The sequence below is a fragment of the Agaricus bisporus genome (assembly GCF_000300575.1).
Source record: "Agaricus bisporus var. bisporus H97 unplaced genomic scaffold AGABI2scaffold_2, whole genome shotgun sequence".
Lineage (NCBI taxonomy): Eukaryota > Fungi > Basidiomycota > Agaricomycetes > Agaricales > Agaricaceae > Agaricus > Agaricus bisporus.
The window spans coordinates 2,633,718-2,649,115 of NW_006267355.1; the positions used below are offsets into that span (position 1 = coordinate 2,633,718).

At 46.4% G+C, this 15,398-nt stretch overlaps 5 protein-coding genes across 5 annotated transcripts; 2 read left to right on the forward strand and 3 right to left on the reverse strand.

Annotated features, from left to right (window-relative positions):
- Positions 1-59: 59 nt before the first annotated feature.
- Positions 60-2,749, forward strand: AGABI2DRAFT_217434 (hypothetical protein). Its single transcript, XM_006458600.1, has 6 exons — positions 60-134; positions 191-426; positions 481-543; positions 594-754; positions 807-1,073; positions 1,134-2,749. The coding sequence occupies exons 2-6, from the start codon at positions 322-324 to the stop codon at positions 2,473-2,475; spliced, it is 1,938 nt and encodes a 645-aa protein (XP_006458663.1). The 5' UTR covers positions 60-134; positions 191-321; the 3' UTR covers positions 2,476-2,749.
- Positions 2,750-3,108: 359 nt separating this feature from the next.
- On the reverse strand, positions 3,109-6,063 carry AGABI2DRAFT_115698 (hypothetical protein; the record flags this gene model as incomplete). Its single annotated transcript, XM_006458601.1, has 18 exons — positions 3,109-3,162; positions 3,226-3,415; positions 3,467-3,560; positions 3,619-3,697; positions 3,750-3,857; positions 3,913-4,061; positions 4,117-4,306; positions 4,361-4,419; positions 4,473-4,513; positions 4,566-4,665; positions 4,714-4,874; positions 4,933-5,046; positions 5,097-5,106; positions 5,166-5,313; positions 5,365-5,438; positions 5,491-5,655; positions 5,710-5,919; positions 5,988-6,063. The coding sequence occupies 18 exons, from the start codon at positions 6,061-6,063 to the stop codon at positions 3,109-3,111; spliced, it is 2,022 nt and encodes a 673-aa protein (XP_006458664.1).
- Positions 6,064-7,594: 1,531 nt separating this feature from the next.
- Positions 7,595-9,535, reverse strand: AGABI2DRAFT_217440 (hypothetical protein; the record flags this gene model as incomplete). The annotated part of the gene is made up of 7 exons (XM_006458602.1): positions 7,595-7,896; positions 7,956-8,200; positions 8,261-8,569; positions 8,617-8,729; positions 8,788-9,179; positions 9,231-9,299; positions 9,353-9,535. The coding sequence occupies 7 exons, from the start codon at positions 9,533-9,535 to the stop codon at positions 7,711-7,713; spliced, it is 1,497 nt and encodes a 498-aa protein (XP_006458665.1). The 3' UTR covers positions 7,595-7,710.
- A 118-nt stretch (positions 9,536-9,653) lies between these two features.
- On the forward strand, positions 9,654-11,987 carry AGABI2DRAFT_200483 (hypothetical protein). The gene is made up of 6 exons (XM_006458603.1): positions 9,654-9,924; positions 10,026-10,155; positions 10,206-10,273; positions 10,321-10,430; positions 10,486-11,133; positions 11,189-11,987. The coding sequence occupies exons 1-6, from the start codon at positions 9,666-9,668 to the stop codon at positions 11,918-11,920; spliced, it is 1,947 nt and encodes a 648-aa protein (XP_006458666.1). The 5' UTR covers positions 9,654-9,665; the 3' UTR covers positions 11,921-11,987.
- A 174-nt stretch (positions 11,988-12,161) lies between these two features.
- On the reverse strand, positions 12,162-13,433 carry AGABI2DRAFT_176923 (hypothetical protein; the record flags this gene model as incomplete). Its single annotated transcript, XM_006458604.1, has 3 exons — positions 12,162-12,766; positions 12,828-13,101; positions 13,182-13,433. The coding sequence occupies 3 exons, from the start codon at positions 13,431-13,433 to the stop codon at positions 12,282-12,284; spliced, it is 1,011 nt and encodes a 336-aa protein (XP_006458667.1). The 3' UTR covers positions 12,162-12,281.
- Between the last annotated feature and the right edge of the window lie 1,965 nt (positions 13,434-15,398).

A 15,398-nucleotide genomic window follows, 5' to 3' on the forward strand; every position in this document is an offset into this window, starting at 1 on the left:
CTGTGCTGCTCATTTGCTTCACTGGACTTCAAAGTCTAACTTGCCTTGACAAAGCTCTCAAACAACGCCTCCGTAAGGAATAGCAGTTTGCTCCTTTGTTGTGTATTTGCTCGAAACTCAACACCTGTATGTTTGTGAGTGAAAACTGTTTGTACTTCATGCGAATTGATATATATGATCACACCAATAGGCGTACAAACCTGAGGCGGCCTGGTAAAACCCACAGAGAACGAAAGATCTCAACACCGACCTGATTTACACCTAATATCATTATATTCGACTTTGCAGATATAAAAAGACACTCCTTAACCTGTATCTGTAATGGTTCGAACTTCCCAAGCGACGACCTTGACTTTTTCTTCTTCTCCTTACTTTTATGACCGGGGACACCACGGGACAGCTCAACCCATCACCGAACGTATTAATGTAAGATCCGTCTTTGAATTTTACTATGCTCAAATCTTCTCAACTCTGTCTCAGCCCCATTCAAGGCCGATTGTGTCTTACTACTTTCCCAAGGGGGTCGGCGCTCAGCATTATGGAGTATACAATTTCTAACCTAGTTCGAATCACATTTATAACACTTGATTCAGGAACGACACCCCATGAAACCTCACCGTTTGACATTGACAAATGCACTTGTCATGGGTTATGGCTTGGATAAGCAGATCCATAATATCTACGATCCCCGGCCAGCCACCCAAGAGGAACTCGAGATGTATCACGACCATGACTACGTCGAGTTTCTATCAAGGCATGAAATTTTGTTTATTTTTCTTATGACCAAGTCGCTTATGAACCATCAGAGTCACCCCCCAAAGCCAAGCGCAAAATGACATGAAGCAAATGATTGATTCTTTTAACTGTATCGAAGACTGTCCCGTCTTTGCCGACATGTACGACTTTTGTCGTTTATATGCGGGTGCATCATTAGCAGGAGCACGCAAACTCTGTGCCGGAACTACAGACATTGCTATCAACTGGTCCGGTGGTCTCCACCACGCTAAACGAGGAGAAGCTAGCGGCTTTTGTTATGTAAACGATATTGTCCTGGCAATTCTCGAACTTCTCAGGTTCCATCTTTTTTTTTCACACCTACGTAAACTCATGACCACTAACTCCACCACTTCCAGGTATCACCCGCGTGTGCTATATATCGACATTGATATCCATCACGGTGATGGCGTCGAACTCGCTTTCTATCAATCAAACCGCGTCATGACGGTTTCATTTCATAAATATACCGGCGATTTCTTCCCAGGTACAGGCAAGCTTGACGATAATGGCAGTGGGCCAGGAAAACACTATTGCCTCAACGTCCCTTTACAAGACGGAATCGATGACGAAATGTACCTCACCATTTTTAAAACCGTGATTGACGATATTGTCACCGCGTTCCGACCTTCCGCGATCGTCCTTCAATGCGGGGCTGATTCTCTAGGATGTGATCGTCTTGGTGCTTTCAACCTTTCGATTGCTGCACATGGCGAGTGTGTCAATTTCGTGCGTAAATATAACGTGCCGCTTCTTGTGGTCGGTGGAGGAGGATATACCATCAAGAACGTCAGTCGATGTTGGACCTACGAAACTTCCGTTCTCGTCGGTGCAGAAATACCTGACGAATTACCACGAACAGTTTATGACGCCTTCTTCGCCGACTCTCACTGGAAACTTCATCCTCCTCTAACAGGAAAAGTCGACAATCAAAATACTCCAGCTTCCTTAAAACGCATCACGATGAGCATACGCAACAAATTACGTTACTTGCAAGGTGCCCCTAGCGTCGCGATGCAGGAAATTCCACCAGATATCCAAGGTTTCCTCGCGGGAGAAGAAAGGAATGCGGAGGAGAGGGATGAAGAACGGGGTACGGGACATGCAGGTGACGCGAGAAACGACAGGCATGTTGGCAGAGGGGAATTCTTTGATGGAGAAGACGATAACGACGTGGATGAGGCGATCAGCATTTCTCGTACAGCAAGTAAGAGAGGAAAAACCCGTGGAAGGGGAAGAGGAAGGGGACGGGGACGGGGAAAAGGAGCTGCTGCTGCTGCTGCTGCTGCCTCAGAAGTAGATGGTAATAGCGCCGCCTCAACGCCACCGGGCGAGATTGGCGACGAGAACAATGTTGTCCCCACACCTACAAGGGGTAGGGGTAGGGGCAGAGGAAGGGGGCGAGGAAGGGGACGTGGAAGAGGTAGAGGCCGTGGTGCATCCGCAACTGCTGCAGCTGCCGCCGCCGCATTAAGGGAGAGCGTGACAACACAAGACACTGTCGATATGTCAATGCCAGCCACGCCTATTGAAACTTCCACACCAGTTGAAAGATCTGCAACTCCAGCTGATATCCCTACACCCGATAATGTTGGCATCGGCATCGGCTCATCCAAAATCACATGTGACCCGGACGTCGACAAGCCACAGGAGACGGTTATGGATGTTGATTCGGATGGAGCTATGGATATTGACGACTAGTTAAACCGTGAATTCCGAGATGAGACCGCTCGACTGGCGTTGATGTATAATAATTATTGTACGGTGCATCTAGACAATTATTTAACTCGTCATTAGGTCATGCAACATTAAGCTTCAACGGCGCCAGGTCTATCTATGTATCACCAGCTAATTCGTTTCTACACCTCCCGCTCCTGCAGCAGTCCCTTGATATCGAGTGTCTATCATCAGGGATTGATGTCCCCGGCCCTGCCTGCTTGCAAGGACCACTTTCGCGGCATCGATGTAAGTATTTCTTCTCGCTGGCAATTCACCCTTAGCACGCCGGAATGCCTCGACAATCTGGTTGCGTTCATGATCCGTACTAGCGGTATACGCTTTTCTTCCTTCCCTCAAACGCTCTCTACGACGTTGCTCTTCTACCTTTGACAAAGGCCGAACTCCTAATACGTGTACTATATATATGAACTTCAGCTTTTGCGCTAAGCATACATGTATATATACTTTATTAAGACTCACGATGTCGAGCATGTCTGGTGTGGGTTCTCTTTTTCGCAGAACGAAACGGGCGCGCGTTCTTCAAGACAGGAAAAGAAAACCGACGCCTCCTTTCCCTTTCTTCATGTGATGGTTCGTGGTCTCGATGGAATAGACCTAGAGATAAACGCTAAAGAATTCCCGAGGAAAGAGAAACGGGCTGGATGTGAGCTAGCAAAGAAAAAAGTGAGAAAGAAATTTTACATTTGACCAGCTATTCCGCGTCTTCGGTACCTCTTGCTTCTTATGATCATCCGCAATTGAGTTACTGTCCGACTCCGCAATTGGTGATTCCGGGAAAGAAGATGTCATATTCAAAATTCCTTCCAAGGGGTGTGAATCGTTCACTTGACTGACACCTAACAAAAACTTGGAATTACCTCGTGGTACTGAAGTAGTCCTGAAAACATTTTTTACCGGAGAACTGACAATATATAGTAAGACGCACTGCAATTGAGGTGAAAATAGGACATACAAAAGTTTCTCTGCCGCCGCCGATACGGATTCAAAAGCAGATCCAACTTCGCCAGATAATGAAAATCCTTGATCTACTTCATATTCCTTTGTCCCTATTCCCCAATTCCATGAAATGAGAGGGTTTCGTTTCCTGGAAAGAAAAACACCTACGGTGAAGCTCAAGTTCACGCATCTCAATAAGGCCAGCTCTCTCTAGAGTTTGCGCAGCCAGTGCGCTTAACTTAAGGCACTATGTACGATTGTAATTAGCTTTCCTGGTGTAGACGATATCTGAATCTTACATGTTTAGTAGACCACCAAACGGCAAGGCGAGTTGGACAAAGATCACATCGCATGTTCAAAAGTGGAAGGTGCTGATAAAAGCTTTGCACGCCCTTTTCAATACCGTTCTAAACACGCAACGGTGGTTAGCACAAGACCTTCAAGACAGGAGGGAAAACTTACATCATCGTGAATTTGACGTGCTACTTTTCGCGCAGCTTCTTTCGCCGTAGGACTGAGAGCATACTTGATCGCGTCGCTCAATTTAGCAACCGTCAACTTTTTATGCGGGATAGGTTTAGGCCCGGCTCCAGTTCGACGAACCATCCTACCTATTTGAAATGCTTTTTGGTGAGGGGGCAATAATGAGAATAGATAATGACGTACCCCAAAATCGCTGATCGCCAAAGAAGGGCACGACGACTGTAGGTCGACCTTTCGCCAAGCCAATAGCAGTAGTCCCTGCACCGCCATGATGCACCACAGCGGAAACGCGCTCATTGTCAAACAGCCAATCATGTGGTATACTTTCCAGAATGAAGATATGTGGAGGAATATCAATGCCACCCAGCCCACCCTATGATTTGAGTTTAATTGATTCTGGGCTGACGATAGAATATGACTGCCTTACCCATCCTGCAGACACAAGCGCTCGTACTCCTGCATGTGCTGTCGCTTCAAATATAAGTTCTACCCAAAGCCGGATCAATGATTTTCTGAGAAAGTGAATAGATCTGATTTACTCGTGAGAGCATGAGGATTATCGACAACGATAGAGCCGAATCTATCAATTCGTCAGACCGACACGTATGAAAGAACGATTGTCGAACAAGTACCCAATATAGATAGGGGTATCTCCCGCATTCAAAAATGCAACAAGGTCTGACGACGGTTCATATTTGGTAGCGAGATTCAGAAAGTAGAAGCCGACCACGTCTAAATCTATTTTAGCCTAATTGGATCACAGACTAAATTTGATATTACCGATATGATTCTGCCAGTCCTCGGGACTTGGTACCAGTGCGGGGCTCATACAATATGTCCAGGGTATTTTGAGATCTTCTAGAATACTGGGTCCTGTACGAACATCGAGAGCTTCCAAATTAAGAACACGTTTTCTGAGTTTGTTGATATGGCTTCCGAGCCTAATAACGCCCATCAATAAGTCTGTTCATATGTGCAATGTGGACGAGACGACCGCACCCTTTCCAGGTCAATAAATCAGCCATGTAGTAAGTTAAATAATTAGTAAGTCCTGTTTTAGCGTCGCTATTTGTGATGTTGACCAGCGGGTGTGGAAACGCCGTCGTTGGACACCTAGAAATCCTTCAATACAATAATTGAGAAGGAAGAGAAGGTACACTGACCAGGGCATGGCTAACAGGAGTAATAGCTCAATGCGTCAACTTTACCCAAAGATATATGAAAGTACCTACTAAAACTCATTTGAAGAGGGATCCCAAGCGCTTCTGCGCAATGGACGTGCGCGAAACCTGGAGGATTCGAAATGATAGCATCGACGACAAAAGGGCCTTTCCTGCCTCGAGAGGGTGCATAACATGACTTCCAACATCCGTAAATTATCTACACCTCGAAAGTCAAAGACATAAATGGAAAGGAAGGTAACGGACATACCTCTTTCAACATAGCTTTCTTCTTCTTGAGATCGCCGTTAGTTAACGTCAGCATCCCGGGTATCATGCCAGGATCTCAAAACTCGAATGAGAGCTGCGCACAAACGACATTGAAAAAACTCCTTACTCCTGACCATGTAACTCATGAGATCGACAGGGTTGCCTCCTATATCGAAGAATTCGAGGCCCTCGTCGATCACGAATTGGCGGAATGCGTCGTGCGTGGCGATACGAATCCGATGACCATCTTGCTTCAATCGTTTTCCTAATGCAACATATGGTTGTACGTCACCTACACGTTCAGTGAGCCTTCCGGAAAACCTCCTGCAGTGACTAGGAAACGCACCTCGACTCCCAACAACCATTATAACAATGCTCATGCAAGGACAGTCCCTCCAATTCAAATCGATAGCAAATTCGTCGACATGTAGTGCGTGATTGCGCGGGAGATCAGGGAGTCCACGATTTAAAGCAAGGGAAACATTGATACGGCCATCGGAATGAAGCTGAACGCTGGTTGGTAGACTGTTGTTTTGGCTAATTTCTTTCGCTTGCCCTAAAACATGAAAGGGGTGATCGAAGTTTAGTTTTCGCCATGGCTATCCCGGGTGGGTATTAACTTACCCAAAGCTGCCCCGAGATGGTTATGAGCTGTGGTAGAGCCACTGGGCTCCTGGTTGCCCTGATCCTGATCTGCCATCGCTTGCACTGTTGACGCTACTGTTCAACCTGCGTCCAAGCGAAGGTAATTGTTGTGGTATTGAGTGGGAAGATGGAAGCGCGAGCCAGGATGAAAGAAATGTGGGGTGTGGAGATGTGGGTACATCAGGTTTTGACGGAGTAAAGTAAGCTTCGAAGTCAACAGTGGCAGTGCATAACGCGTTTAATGATGCAATTTCTCCAGACCTGTGAGAGAGCACCACCCCTGCTTCGACCTGTGGTTGCGAGTCCCGTATCCGTATAATGGTATTTCAAATGGCTAGCCTTTCCACGCAAAGAAGATTAAAAGCGCTCCAAAGTCGTTGTTTCTATATCGGACCTTGAGCTTTCGCGAGGAGGGACGAGGCAAGGATTGTCTTGGCTATTGATGAGATATCACTGTTACTTAGCCGAAGGGAGAATGAATGACGTCGACAGGACACTTACTCATAGTGGTCAGCGTATTGTAGGAAGACTAGTAGTCTGCCCATACCGAACCATTCATTCTGCCTGATTACGCCCATGATTGCTAGGGCTGGTGCAGACTCAGTGATTAGGGTGGGCCTGAGGAAAAGCGGCAATTTCCCGGGTCTGGCAAGATCAAGTAAACGTATCAGACCAATGAGATGGGCCCACTGAAGCAAAATCAGTCAGAAAAAAGCCACCACAACGAACCAGTCTCAATTTTCATTGAAAGCCCTACATGAACTGTATTATCCATTTTTGGATGTTCAAAGGCGTAGAATACAGGGGTTGATATAACAAGCTGCTAGATAGGGCTTTTCACTTGTAGAAAAGGATAGAGTGCGAAATTTGATTAACTTGACTATTCCTCGGGATGATGAATAACACAGTCGGATACAGTGTACTTTTCTCCGGGTAATACCTTACAGCTAAGTCGGCAGCGCCCATTCGGGACACACGCCAAAAAAAAGTCAAAACAACGTACTATTCGTCGCGTATACTTCAAGTTCGTTCGCTGGGCATGGTGCACTCTAAGAATCTACAACTGAATCGATTGTGCTATTAAAATGGGTCAGATATGACAGCCTGGGAGTAAGATGAGATAGACAAAAGATAAAGCTGCAATGTTTCATCGTGATTAGACAAACATCTGTGTTAACCGCACTCGGTATGTCAGAGCCTTCAATCAAACGCAGATTAAGGAACTTGATTAAACCCATTCAGAAGCTATGAAACTTAACCTCAGAAGTAGGCTTTCACGGTTCATATGGTGGCCATCGAGGTTCCATCTTCACATTTTCGATTGCAGGCACCTGGCTGATGAGGTTAGTGACATAATGCCATCTGGTCAGCCATCATTACGGAACGAAGTTGATGATCCATGATAAAAATAACCATCATAAGCTTCAGGATTGTCTGGACCGAGCGCCGGGTAGCAGGTTTCTAACATCTGTATAGGTGAGTGTTTGTTGCGTTGTAACGTCTCTTATTATACCCTTGAAGGTTGATGGAGGTGGTTAAAAATTACAGTTAAACTTAGAATGATACACCCTCTCAGCTGCGATCAAAAATTCCCCGCATTTATAGGGAATTAGATCTACAATATTATGACGGTTCTAAGTACAGTCTATCCCATCTACTTCCCGGTATATAACATCAGGGTATCCTTCACAACAGGAATTAGTTAAGCGCCTCTCGCAGTCACATTTCCTCCTAAACCCGAAACAATCTCGAAGCATAGCACAAGTAAAAGTTGTCCCATGACATCGACAAATGCCGAATGAATCGGTAAAGCATACATATCCGGATCTCTCTTTTTGGACCATAACCAATTAGTTAGGTAACGAGCTATGATGAGCGAAATCGTAACCTGTAAAAAAAAACGAAATTCAGAAAAAACGCAGGGCGAGTAAAGTTATGAACCCTTACAGCTGTACAAAAAAACAATACCGAAAACGCGATAAATAAATATGGAACTTTCAACCAACCGATGCCTCGGAGGGTTGTTAAGAAGAAAATTTCGATTGGAAGTGTTATTGCAAGGAGGGTCAGAGTTACGACTTTCGGACTTGGTGATTGTGCCTCTGATAGTTGAGCAGATTTGGATATCGCAGCTGCGTGGAGAGCCGTTGACAGGCGGGAGACGAATATCGAACCGGTAGCACCAGGTAAACCTACAAGAATATCACGCTATTAGATAAGATAATAGAGATTCAGACGGTATTTTGACATACCAGCAATTATGACAGCGATTACTGCGTAACCTGTGTATTTGCCAACGAATAGGTCTAATATGATGCCAGAGCCGCTACTGAGAATCATAGCACCGAAAAGTGGTGACCAGCCTTGGCCTAAGAGCGGACGAACGCATTCGTTCCTAAGAGTGTAAATCAGGGAGGTGAGGGAAGTAAGAATGACGACGATGGCGACAATGAAAGGTAATGGAGTATGTAGGTAGGGAATGAGGAGCCCCGAGACGAGTCCGATGAGAGAAAGCGTTACGAGGTCACCAAGGCAAGAGGCTATTGCTGGAGCGATATTATCTGTAAGACGTTAAGTTAGAGCTCTGTAAAATTTATATATGACGTACCAGGATCTCGATGGAATTTTCTGCAGAGGACAATTAGGGCACACATGAAAGAATCTAGCAGAAGGCCTGATAAACATGCTGCTGTCATGGTTGACGAGGCAACCATAGCAAATCTGGTCGGGTGAATTTGTAAGTTGATATGGGTGGGTTAAATATAGTACTGCGACATACGTGGCCAAGTCCGTAGTGTGCTTTGCCTCAGGATGTGGATGTGGAATTGGTTTCCTTGAATACAAAAACAGATCTCTCATGAGAAGCGAAGGTGCGGTTGAATTGCTAGATGGTTGGGCTATAAGCGGGGCACTCTCTGGCAGAGGATGGACGATAAGTCCCAGGAGGATAGCGAAGCACGCCGCAACAAAGGATACGACCATAGCTTGAACCTGCAGCAACGCAAGGTTTCCTAGAATCATCCTTCGGCGTCGCTTTGGCTCGTCGAGTTCTCCGACATTGGCGGCGGTGCCAAGACGGGCAGAGAGATTCATCTCGAGGTTGCCCTTGAGATTGAGGACGACAGGTATGATGATAATGAGTTGGTCGATCTCTCGCATGGCCCGCCAATGCTGCGTCGGGAGGTCAGAGATCGTTAGGATACAAGTAAGAGCACTTCTCACCGAAACCTGCTCCAAGAGCTTGCCAGTGAAGAGGAGACTCACTGTCGTGAGTGTAAGCGCGGGCGCGCTCTACTGGGATTGCCTTAGAGAGGTACTTGGAGGACTCGTATGTGCTAGTATACCTCTATGACGATTCCCTGGATTTGGGACCATAGCCCTTTCGGAGGCGGCGCGGGGTGAGGCAGGTGGTGGCCGAGGAGGGTCGCCTCTGGGCCGTCGGTGAACCCATCATCGTCATCGTCATCGTCGTCGTCGTCGTCGCGGATGGACTTGTCGAGGATGTCGTTCATTGGAATGGCCTCCATGATGATGGGAGAGGATAATTAGCCGTGGGAAAAGTGCTGTCCACGGTCTTCTGCTCTCTCCGCCACCGTCCTCGTCGTCCTCCGCGTCCTCCACGCATCGCTGGACGGACTCTGTGCGCTCAACGCGGTCATGCCGTCCAAGCTAGCTCCATACCCCATGCCCGAATCATATCCTGCAGTGCTGCTCAAAAACACCCCGGAGGCTTTGCCATCCGTAGACGACCTCGAGCACATCCGTAAAGAACTCAGGTCCCTCAAGCAACGCGCCATGGACCGGGCCAAGAAGGCTGGCGATGACCTCAGAACTATCGAAGAATCTATGCGCCGCCTGAAGGAGAAAGAAAAGGGGAAGCTCAAGGCGGTCGATAAGATCAAGCGCGAACGAGACTGTACGTCAGTTCGCTTCCCTAAATCTAATTATTTCTAACGCGTTTCGTTTCCTGCATCTACATGTTGCTTTCTACCGTCGCGTTTAATTGATTGCGACCAGTCACACCCTTACCCGATGGCGACGAACCTAGGCTCTCTGGGCCTCATTCTTCCAAGTCAAGAAATAGCTCTCTTCCTTCTGCTGCAAACACACCAGGTGCACGGTCTTCGTTCGACCCTCGCAACCGCAGGTTAGTCCTCTGACTGTTGCGCCACGAAACAGGGCTTACTCTTTTGATAGTCTGCTCGATGATGCCAAGAAGAAGAAGAAGAAACGGAAACGAGAAGATGACAGTGACCTAGAACACGGTATGTGCATGCAGGTTCAAGTATTCCTCTCGCCTCAACCACAGCAGACACTCGTCCTCGAAAATCTACGCCACCCACCAATCACACTCCCACTTTTATCCCTCCGCCACCCAAGGCTCCAAAACCTTCTGCCCAAACTCCTCAACCTCATTCCAAAGTAAGCCAGAAAAGCCCATTCTCGTTGATTGTGACAGTACTTATCACCTATATAGTCTCTTACCGGACCCGATTTCACTGTACCCTCCCCTCAACCCCTACTCTCGCCTCGACCTCCCATCATACCACCTCCAATACCTGGGCCTAGTAAGCCTTCTGAAGTAACGGAAGACTTCAGCAAAGCAAAACAGCCTTCCCAGGTGTCTGTTCAGACATTTTATAACAGTATCGAACATTGGACACGAGCCATCCGCGAAGAAGACGTCGGTTACCTAGAAATTACCGGGGACGAAGTCGAACCTTATGTCATGCCCAAACTTGGTCGACATTATACAGAAGTTTGGGAAGATCAAGATGCGGGGATATTACCACTATTACCACCACATGTCATTCTCTCTAACCAAGAAGCGCCATCATCATATTTTACACCTCCAGAACCGAAATGGGATCCATCGACGCTTGGAGATACGGATTTACTAGGGGAAGAAAAAGGTCACGGCCCGTTAACGGAAAGAGTGATCAGTGCATTATTACCGTTGCAGGATCCAGCAGGTTGGAAAGGCGTTAAGGCGGCGGAAGATGCTATGGAGGGTAGACCTGGTGGAAGTGGAGCTGCCGCGGCACGAAAAGAAAGGTTGAATGTTACGGATTTGGAGGCTAGGATAAGGGATAATCTGAGGTCTCATGGATTACTCGACGCACCTGTGAGTTTTCTGAGGGAACTCGACCCTTCTATAACTAATCTTTCACGCGCTATAGCCAGACTTCACAGAAAAAGTGGATGACCCTATTGCGACAGCACTACGTCATGCACAAACGGAACTGCGGCGTGTTGTAGCTTCGAATAAAGCAAGAAAAGCTAGATTGATTGCAATAGCTAAAGATCGACTAGGTTATGAAGAATATCTTGAATGTCGGAAGTCGATCGACAGGAATATCAATGCGCTTTTCACGAAACTTCAGAAAAAGGATATGCCGAAGTATTCTAAGAAGAAGAAGAAAGTGGATGGAAATGGAGGAGAGTCAGGTGGTGCCGTCAACGGAACGACAGGGACCGGTACAGGTGGAGGAGCAAATCTACTCAGCAATCTCGCCCCAAGCCCAGCGGCACTAGGATTCATCCAAGATGATGATCAAAGGATTCACCTAAATGACCAACTCAAACATTTAATGGAAACAAGGAGAGATTGGGTGGACAATATCGGTTCTATATTCGAGCAAAAGGAAAGTGAACAACCTGGAAGGATATATGGATTACCGAAGGAGAGTATTTATAAAGGGATAGAAGAGGAGGTTCAGAGGTTATTGGTTGATCCTGGGCCTGTTGTTGTTGTAAAGGATGAAGATATTTTGAGAGAGGGGAGGGGAGGGAGTGGCGGTATTGGCGGAGGGAGTGGCGGAGTTGTTCCTGGAAAGGCGAAGGTGAAGGGGAAGGAGAGAGCTGGCACGCATAGTATTGGCGGAGATGAGGTGATGATGGACTTGACATGATTGTCAAGTGCGTCTACTTTGAGAAGGATAGAGGTGAGGGAGAGAATTATGACAACATTTTTTCCGCATGCAACTTGGGTTTCGTGGGCTTTTTGAATTCGTTCTTCCCCCTCCTTTTCTCTACAATACACTCCTACTACTGAACTCTCCCTTCCCTCGTGTTATTTTCTCGAATTACCCTTAGTTCTCATCCTGTGCACATTTGCTACTGTTAAGTTATCTTTTTGCTTTGGTTTCCGGTCGCCATTTGTCACGGTTGGACATAATTCCATCGGGTTTCAAAACTCTACTTTGATAGGCGAGCAGTAAGCATACATGAAAAAACCGAATGAAGGACATGGTATTGGATTGAGGGGCGCTGCTACACAGAAGCGGTTTTGGATTTTTTCGACTTTTTGGGTGATACGTCCTCCTCGCCTTTACGCTTCCTACCACTTTTCTTCTTCTCCTTCTTCTCCTTCTGTCTCTCTTCATCTACCTCGATCTCTTCCTCTTCCTCCACCTTTTTATCTTTCTTCTTGTTACTGCTACTACTCTTCATCGCACGTTCCTCCTTCTTGGCAACGTCGGATTGAACGTTGCTATCCACCTCTGTCATAACAACCTCTTTGTCCATCCGCGACGTGACTGCTGTATCATTCTCGTCCTCGTCATTATCTTTATCGGTAGAAGTTTTGACCAGCGACCCGTAAGGCATAAACCGATGGGTGAGTAACTCGGGTGGATAGTTCTCCCTTAGTGGATTTGTATAAACCATCTCTGTTGGAGAATCGGAATCGGTAGAAGTCGTGGTCGGCCGTGCGGGTTGTGCAGACACGAGTATATGTCTCGCTATAGGTTTCGGTGCTGTACGCCAAAGACCGTTTTAGTAAGAGAAAAGCGTTTAAAAGGTATAATAAGTACTCACCGGCGTATAGTTTGCCATTTTTAGTATTCCTTGGTAGGAGACATGAAAGTGATTTCAATTCGTCACCACCTATTAGACTAGTCGGTTCAGTAGTCATTTCGCCTTGATCCTCGCCGCGGCCGTCGCCAAGTGACCAGATATCATAAGAATTATGTTTCCGTTTCAGGGAACCAATAAGTGCCGTCCTGCGTTTCTTTCTCCTAGAAGGAGAAGAAGTAGAAAGAGTAGGCTCGTCTAAGTCAAATGAAAGTCCTTCAAGATGTTTCGGTTTTATCTATACACAGCACCAAAACCAAAAAATCAGAAAGATCAGAAAACTAGTCGAGGTGAAAGAAATAGAAAAAATGAACGCACACTCTCTGGAACTCTTATAACCCAAACCTCAACATCCTCATCTTCTTGAACAGCATCCCAATCAAATTCTCCATAATCTTCATTCGTCGAATCGATAGGTTCTGCCTCTGCAGGCGGTTGATACCCCCAATTTATGTCTCTACCCTCGTTTCTGGCAGACGGCTCTTCTACTCTTGTTGTCGCTGCAGTTTTATGGGATGATTTGTGGGATTTGGACTTTTTAGACTTGGAACTGGAGGCGACGGCGGGCATGATCTTCGAGTGTTGGAAGGAAAAAGGTAAAGCAGGTCAATGCCTTTCGATTATAACAAATACAAATAACACGAAAAATCCCACTGTCCTCTTGGCCAACCCGACCGAGATTAATAGGCGGTTTACTCATGATCACTCGTTCCGGCTGTCGTAATCGTCTCTCGTCGTATGAATATTTTTCGTAAAGTTCAGATAAGGTAGTTCAACATGTTCCTGGGGCTCAAGGACAGCCTAAACAGGTGGGAGAAACCATCATACTTCAACGAAATTGTACGGAGCCCCAAGATGAGCGTTCTAAGGTCCGCAAATACGTGGTTACAGGGTGGCATGATAGCAGCGGAGGTTACCTTGATCCGACTGCAGTCCATGCGGTACAACTCCAGATATTCTACAGCGTCGGGCACGGTTAAAATTTTAACAGACGCAATGTCCGCAGGACCCCGTCCAGGTCAACCCTTGGAGATGGCTGAACGAAACAGAATTAGTAGATGCCGCTAAGCGTGCCAACCCATCTGTAGCCGCCGCCTAGGCCTGATAGTGTCTAATCAGGTTAGAACAGGCAAACGTAAAATGATTTAGCACGATCGGGCTAATTCCAGTTTCCCGACATAGATTAGAATCTAGTCTAGCTTAACTTCGCTGCGCTATTGAAGGTCATAAGGATGGCTGAGGGAACAATTCAATTGAACCCATGGGATTCAAACGTCACAAAAATATATGTAGATCAAGATGAGTACTTCCTTGCAAGTTAATAATGACCTTCAAGCGATACTATAACTCCAAAAGTGACATATAGTAAAGACTTTGTTGTTTATAAACGCTATTAAGCCTCAATGACCAGAAATTTTTCTTTTTGCTTTACCTTTCTATTCAGGCGTTTCGCGACTCAGCCCGAAAGAACCGTAAGTTCCCCATCATCTCCTTTAGCCCTAACGCGGTGATTTAGATATGGTATAAGATGTACAGTTTTGTGAACCCCGTGTGGCACCGAAAACCGTACGTTATCACCCAGCGAACTATTATTGTCTTGTTTTTTCATCATTGAATTGCTATTGTTAGACGTCGCTTTCAAAATGACAAAGAATTATATCCCGCGCGCCCGGACCACCAAATAGCATTGTTCATGATCAATTGATCAGTTGCGCACAGCCCAATCCTTTTTGTTATCTTTGATCTCCCTTCTTGAATCAGGCGACTACCCTGCGATTACCGGATGCTTATAGACCTGGTTGATTTTGAGGCCTACTAATCAAGACCCCTAGTCTAAAAAATTAAGCGAAAATCCGATTATCTGAATGCCGACCCTTTGGCCTTGATCTCAGAACTTTTGTTGACGCTTGGAAACCGCTTCGAGTACAGACTTAAACTCCGCCCGGGATTTTAAACTCCAAGTGACGATGACAATAGAGGCGCCCGATCTTAAGCTCTCTCGAAATGGCTCACGCGGGAATGAGGAAGAACATAAAATGGGCCGCCTGACCGATTCAACTCCCAACACTTCAGCCACGATACGTCTCTCAGTGAGTGTTACTCTCTGTTAATCGCTTTATCTTGATGTCTTTTCTAGGCGCTTGTTCGCCGACGTTTCATGCCTCTGGTCATTTCAGTCGTTCTCGCATTCGTTTGTTTGAGGAATCCTGATGACCAGGGAGTTCTCGCATATCATCTGGCTGATATGTGGATAGGCATATTTTGTTGGTCATTTCAGTTGTTCTCGCATTCATTTGTTTGAGGAATCCTGATGACCAAACGCCGCAACAAATTTTTTCCCCTCTTCTATTTGAAGATATCGCCATTTCAGTCGTTCTTGCATTAGTTTGTTCAAGGAATCCTGGTGGCCACTCATTCTGCTCTCCATTTCAGATGTACTTACTCGTTTAGCCACAGTAGCTCGCCGCTTCCGGGTCGTCGCCTTGGTTATGTGCTCTGACCATTCTGTGGTCGAGTCGTAACTGATGGGCTGGC

Bases quoted from the DNA above. Each gene is read 5' to 3' on its own strand.
- AGABI2DRAFT_200483 (XM_006458603.1), top strand. From the start codon at position 9,666: ATGCCGTCCAAGCTAGCTCCATACCCCATGCCCGAATCATATCCTGCA. The intron at 10,156-10,205 runs GTTAGTCCTCTG...CTCTTTTGATAG, and splicing joins TTCGACCCTCGCAACCGCAG to TCTGCTCGATGATGCCAAGA. The intron at 10,274-10,320 runs GTATGTGCATGC...CAACCACAGCAG, and splicing joins TGACAGTGACCTAGAACACG to ACACTCGTCCTCGAAAATCT.
- AGABI2DRAFT_217434 (XM_006458600.1), top strand. From the start codon at position 322: ATGGTTCGAACTTCCCAAGCGACGACCTTGACTTTTTCTTCTTCTCCT. The intron at 755-806 runs GCATGAAATTTT...ATGAACCATCAG, and splicing joins TACGTCGAGTTTCTATCAAG to AGTCACCCCCCAAAGCCAAG. The intron at 1,074-1,133 runs GTTCCATCTTTT...CACCACTTCCAG, and splicing joins GCAATTCTCGAACTTCTCAG to GTATCACCCGCGTGTGCTAT.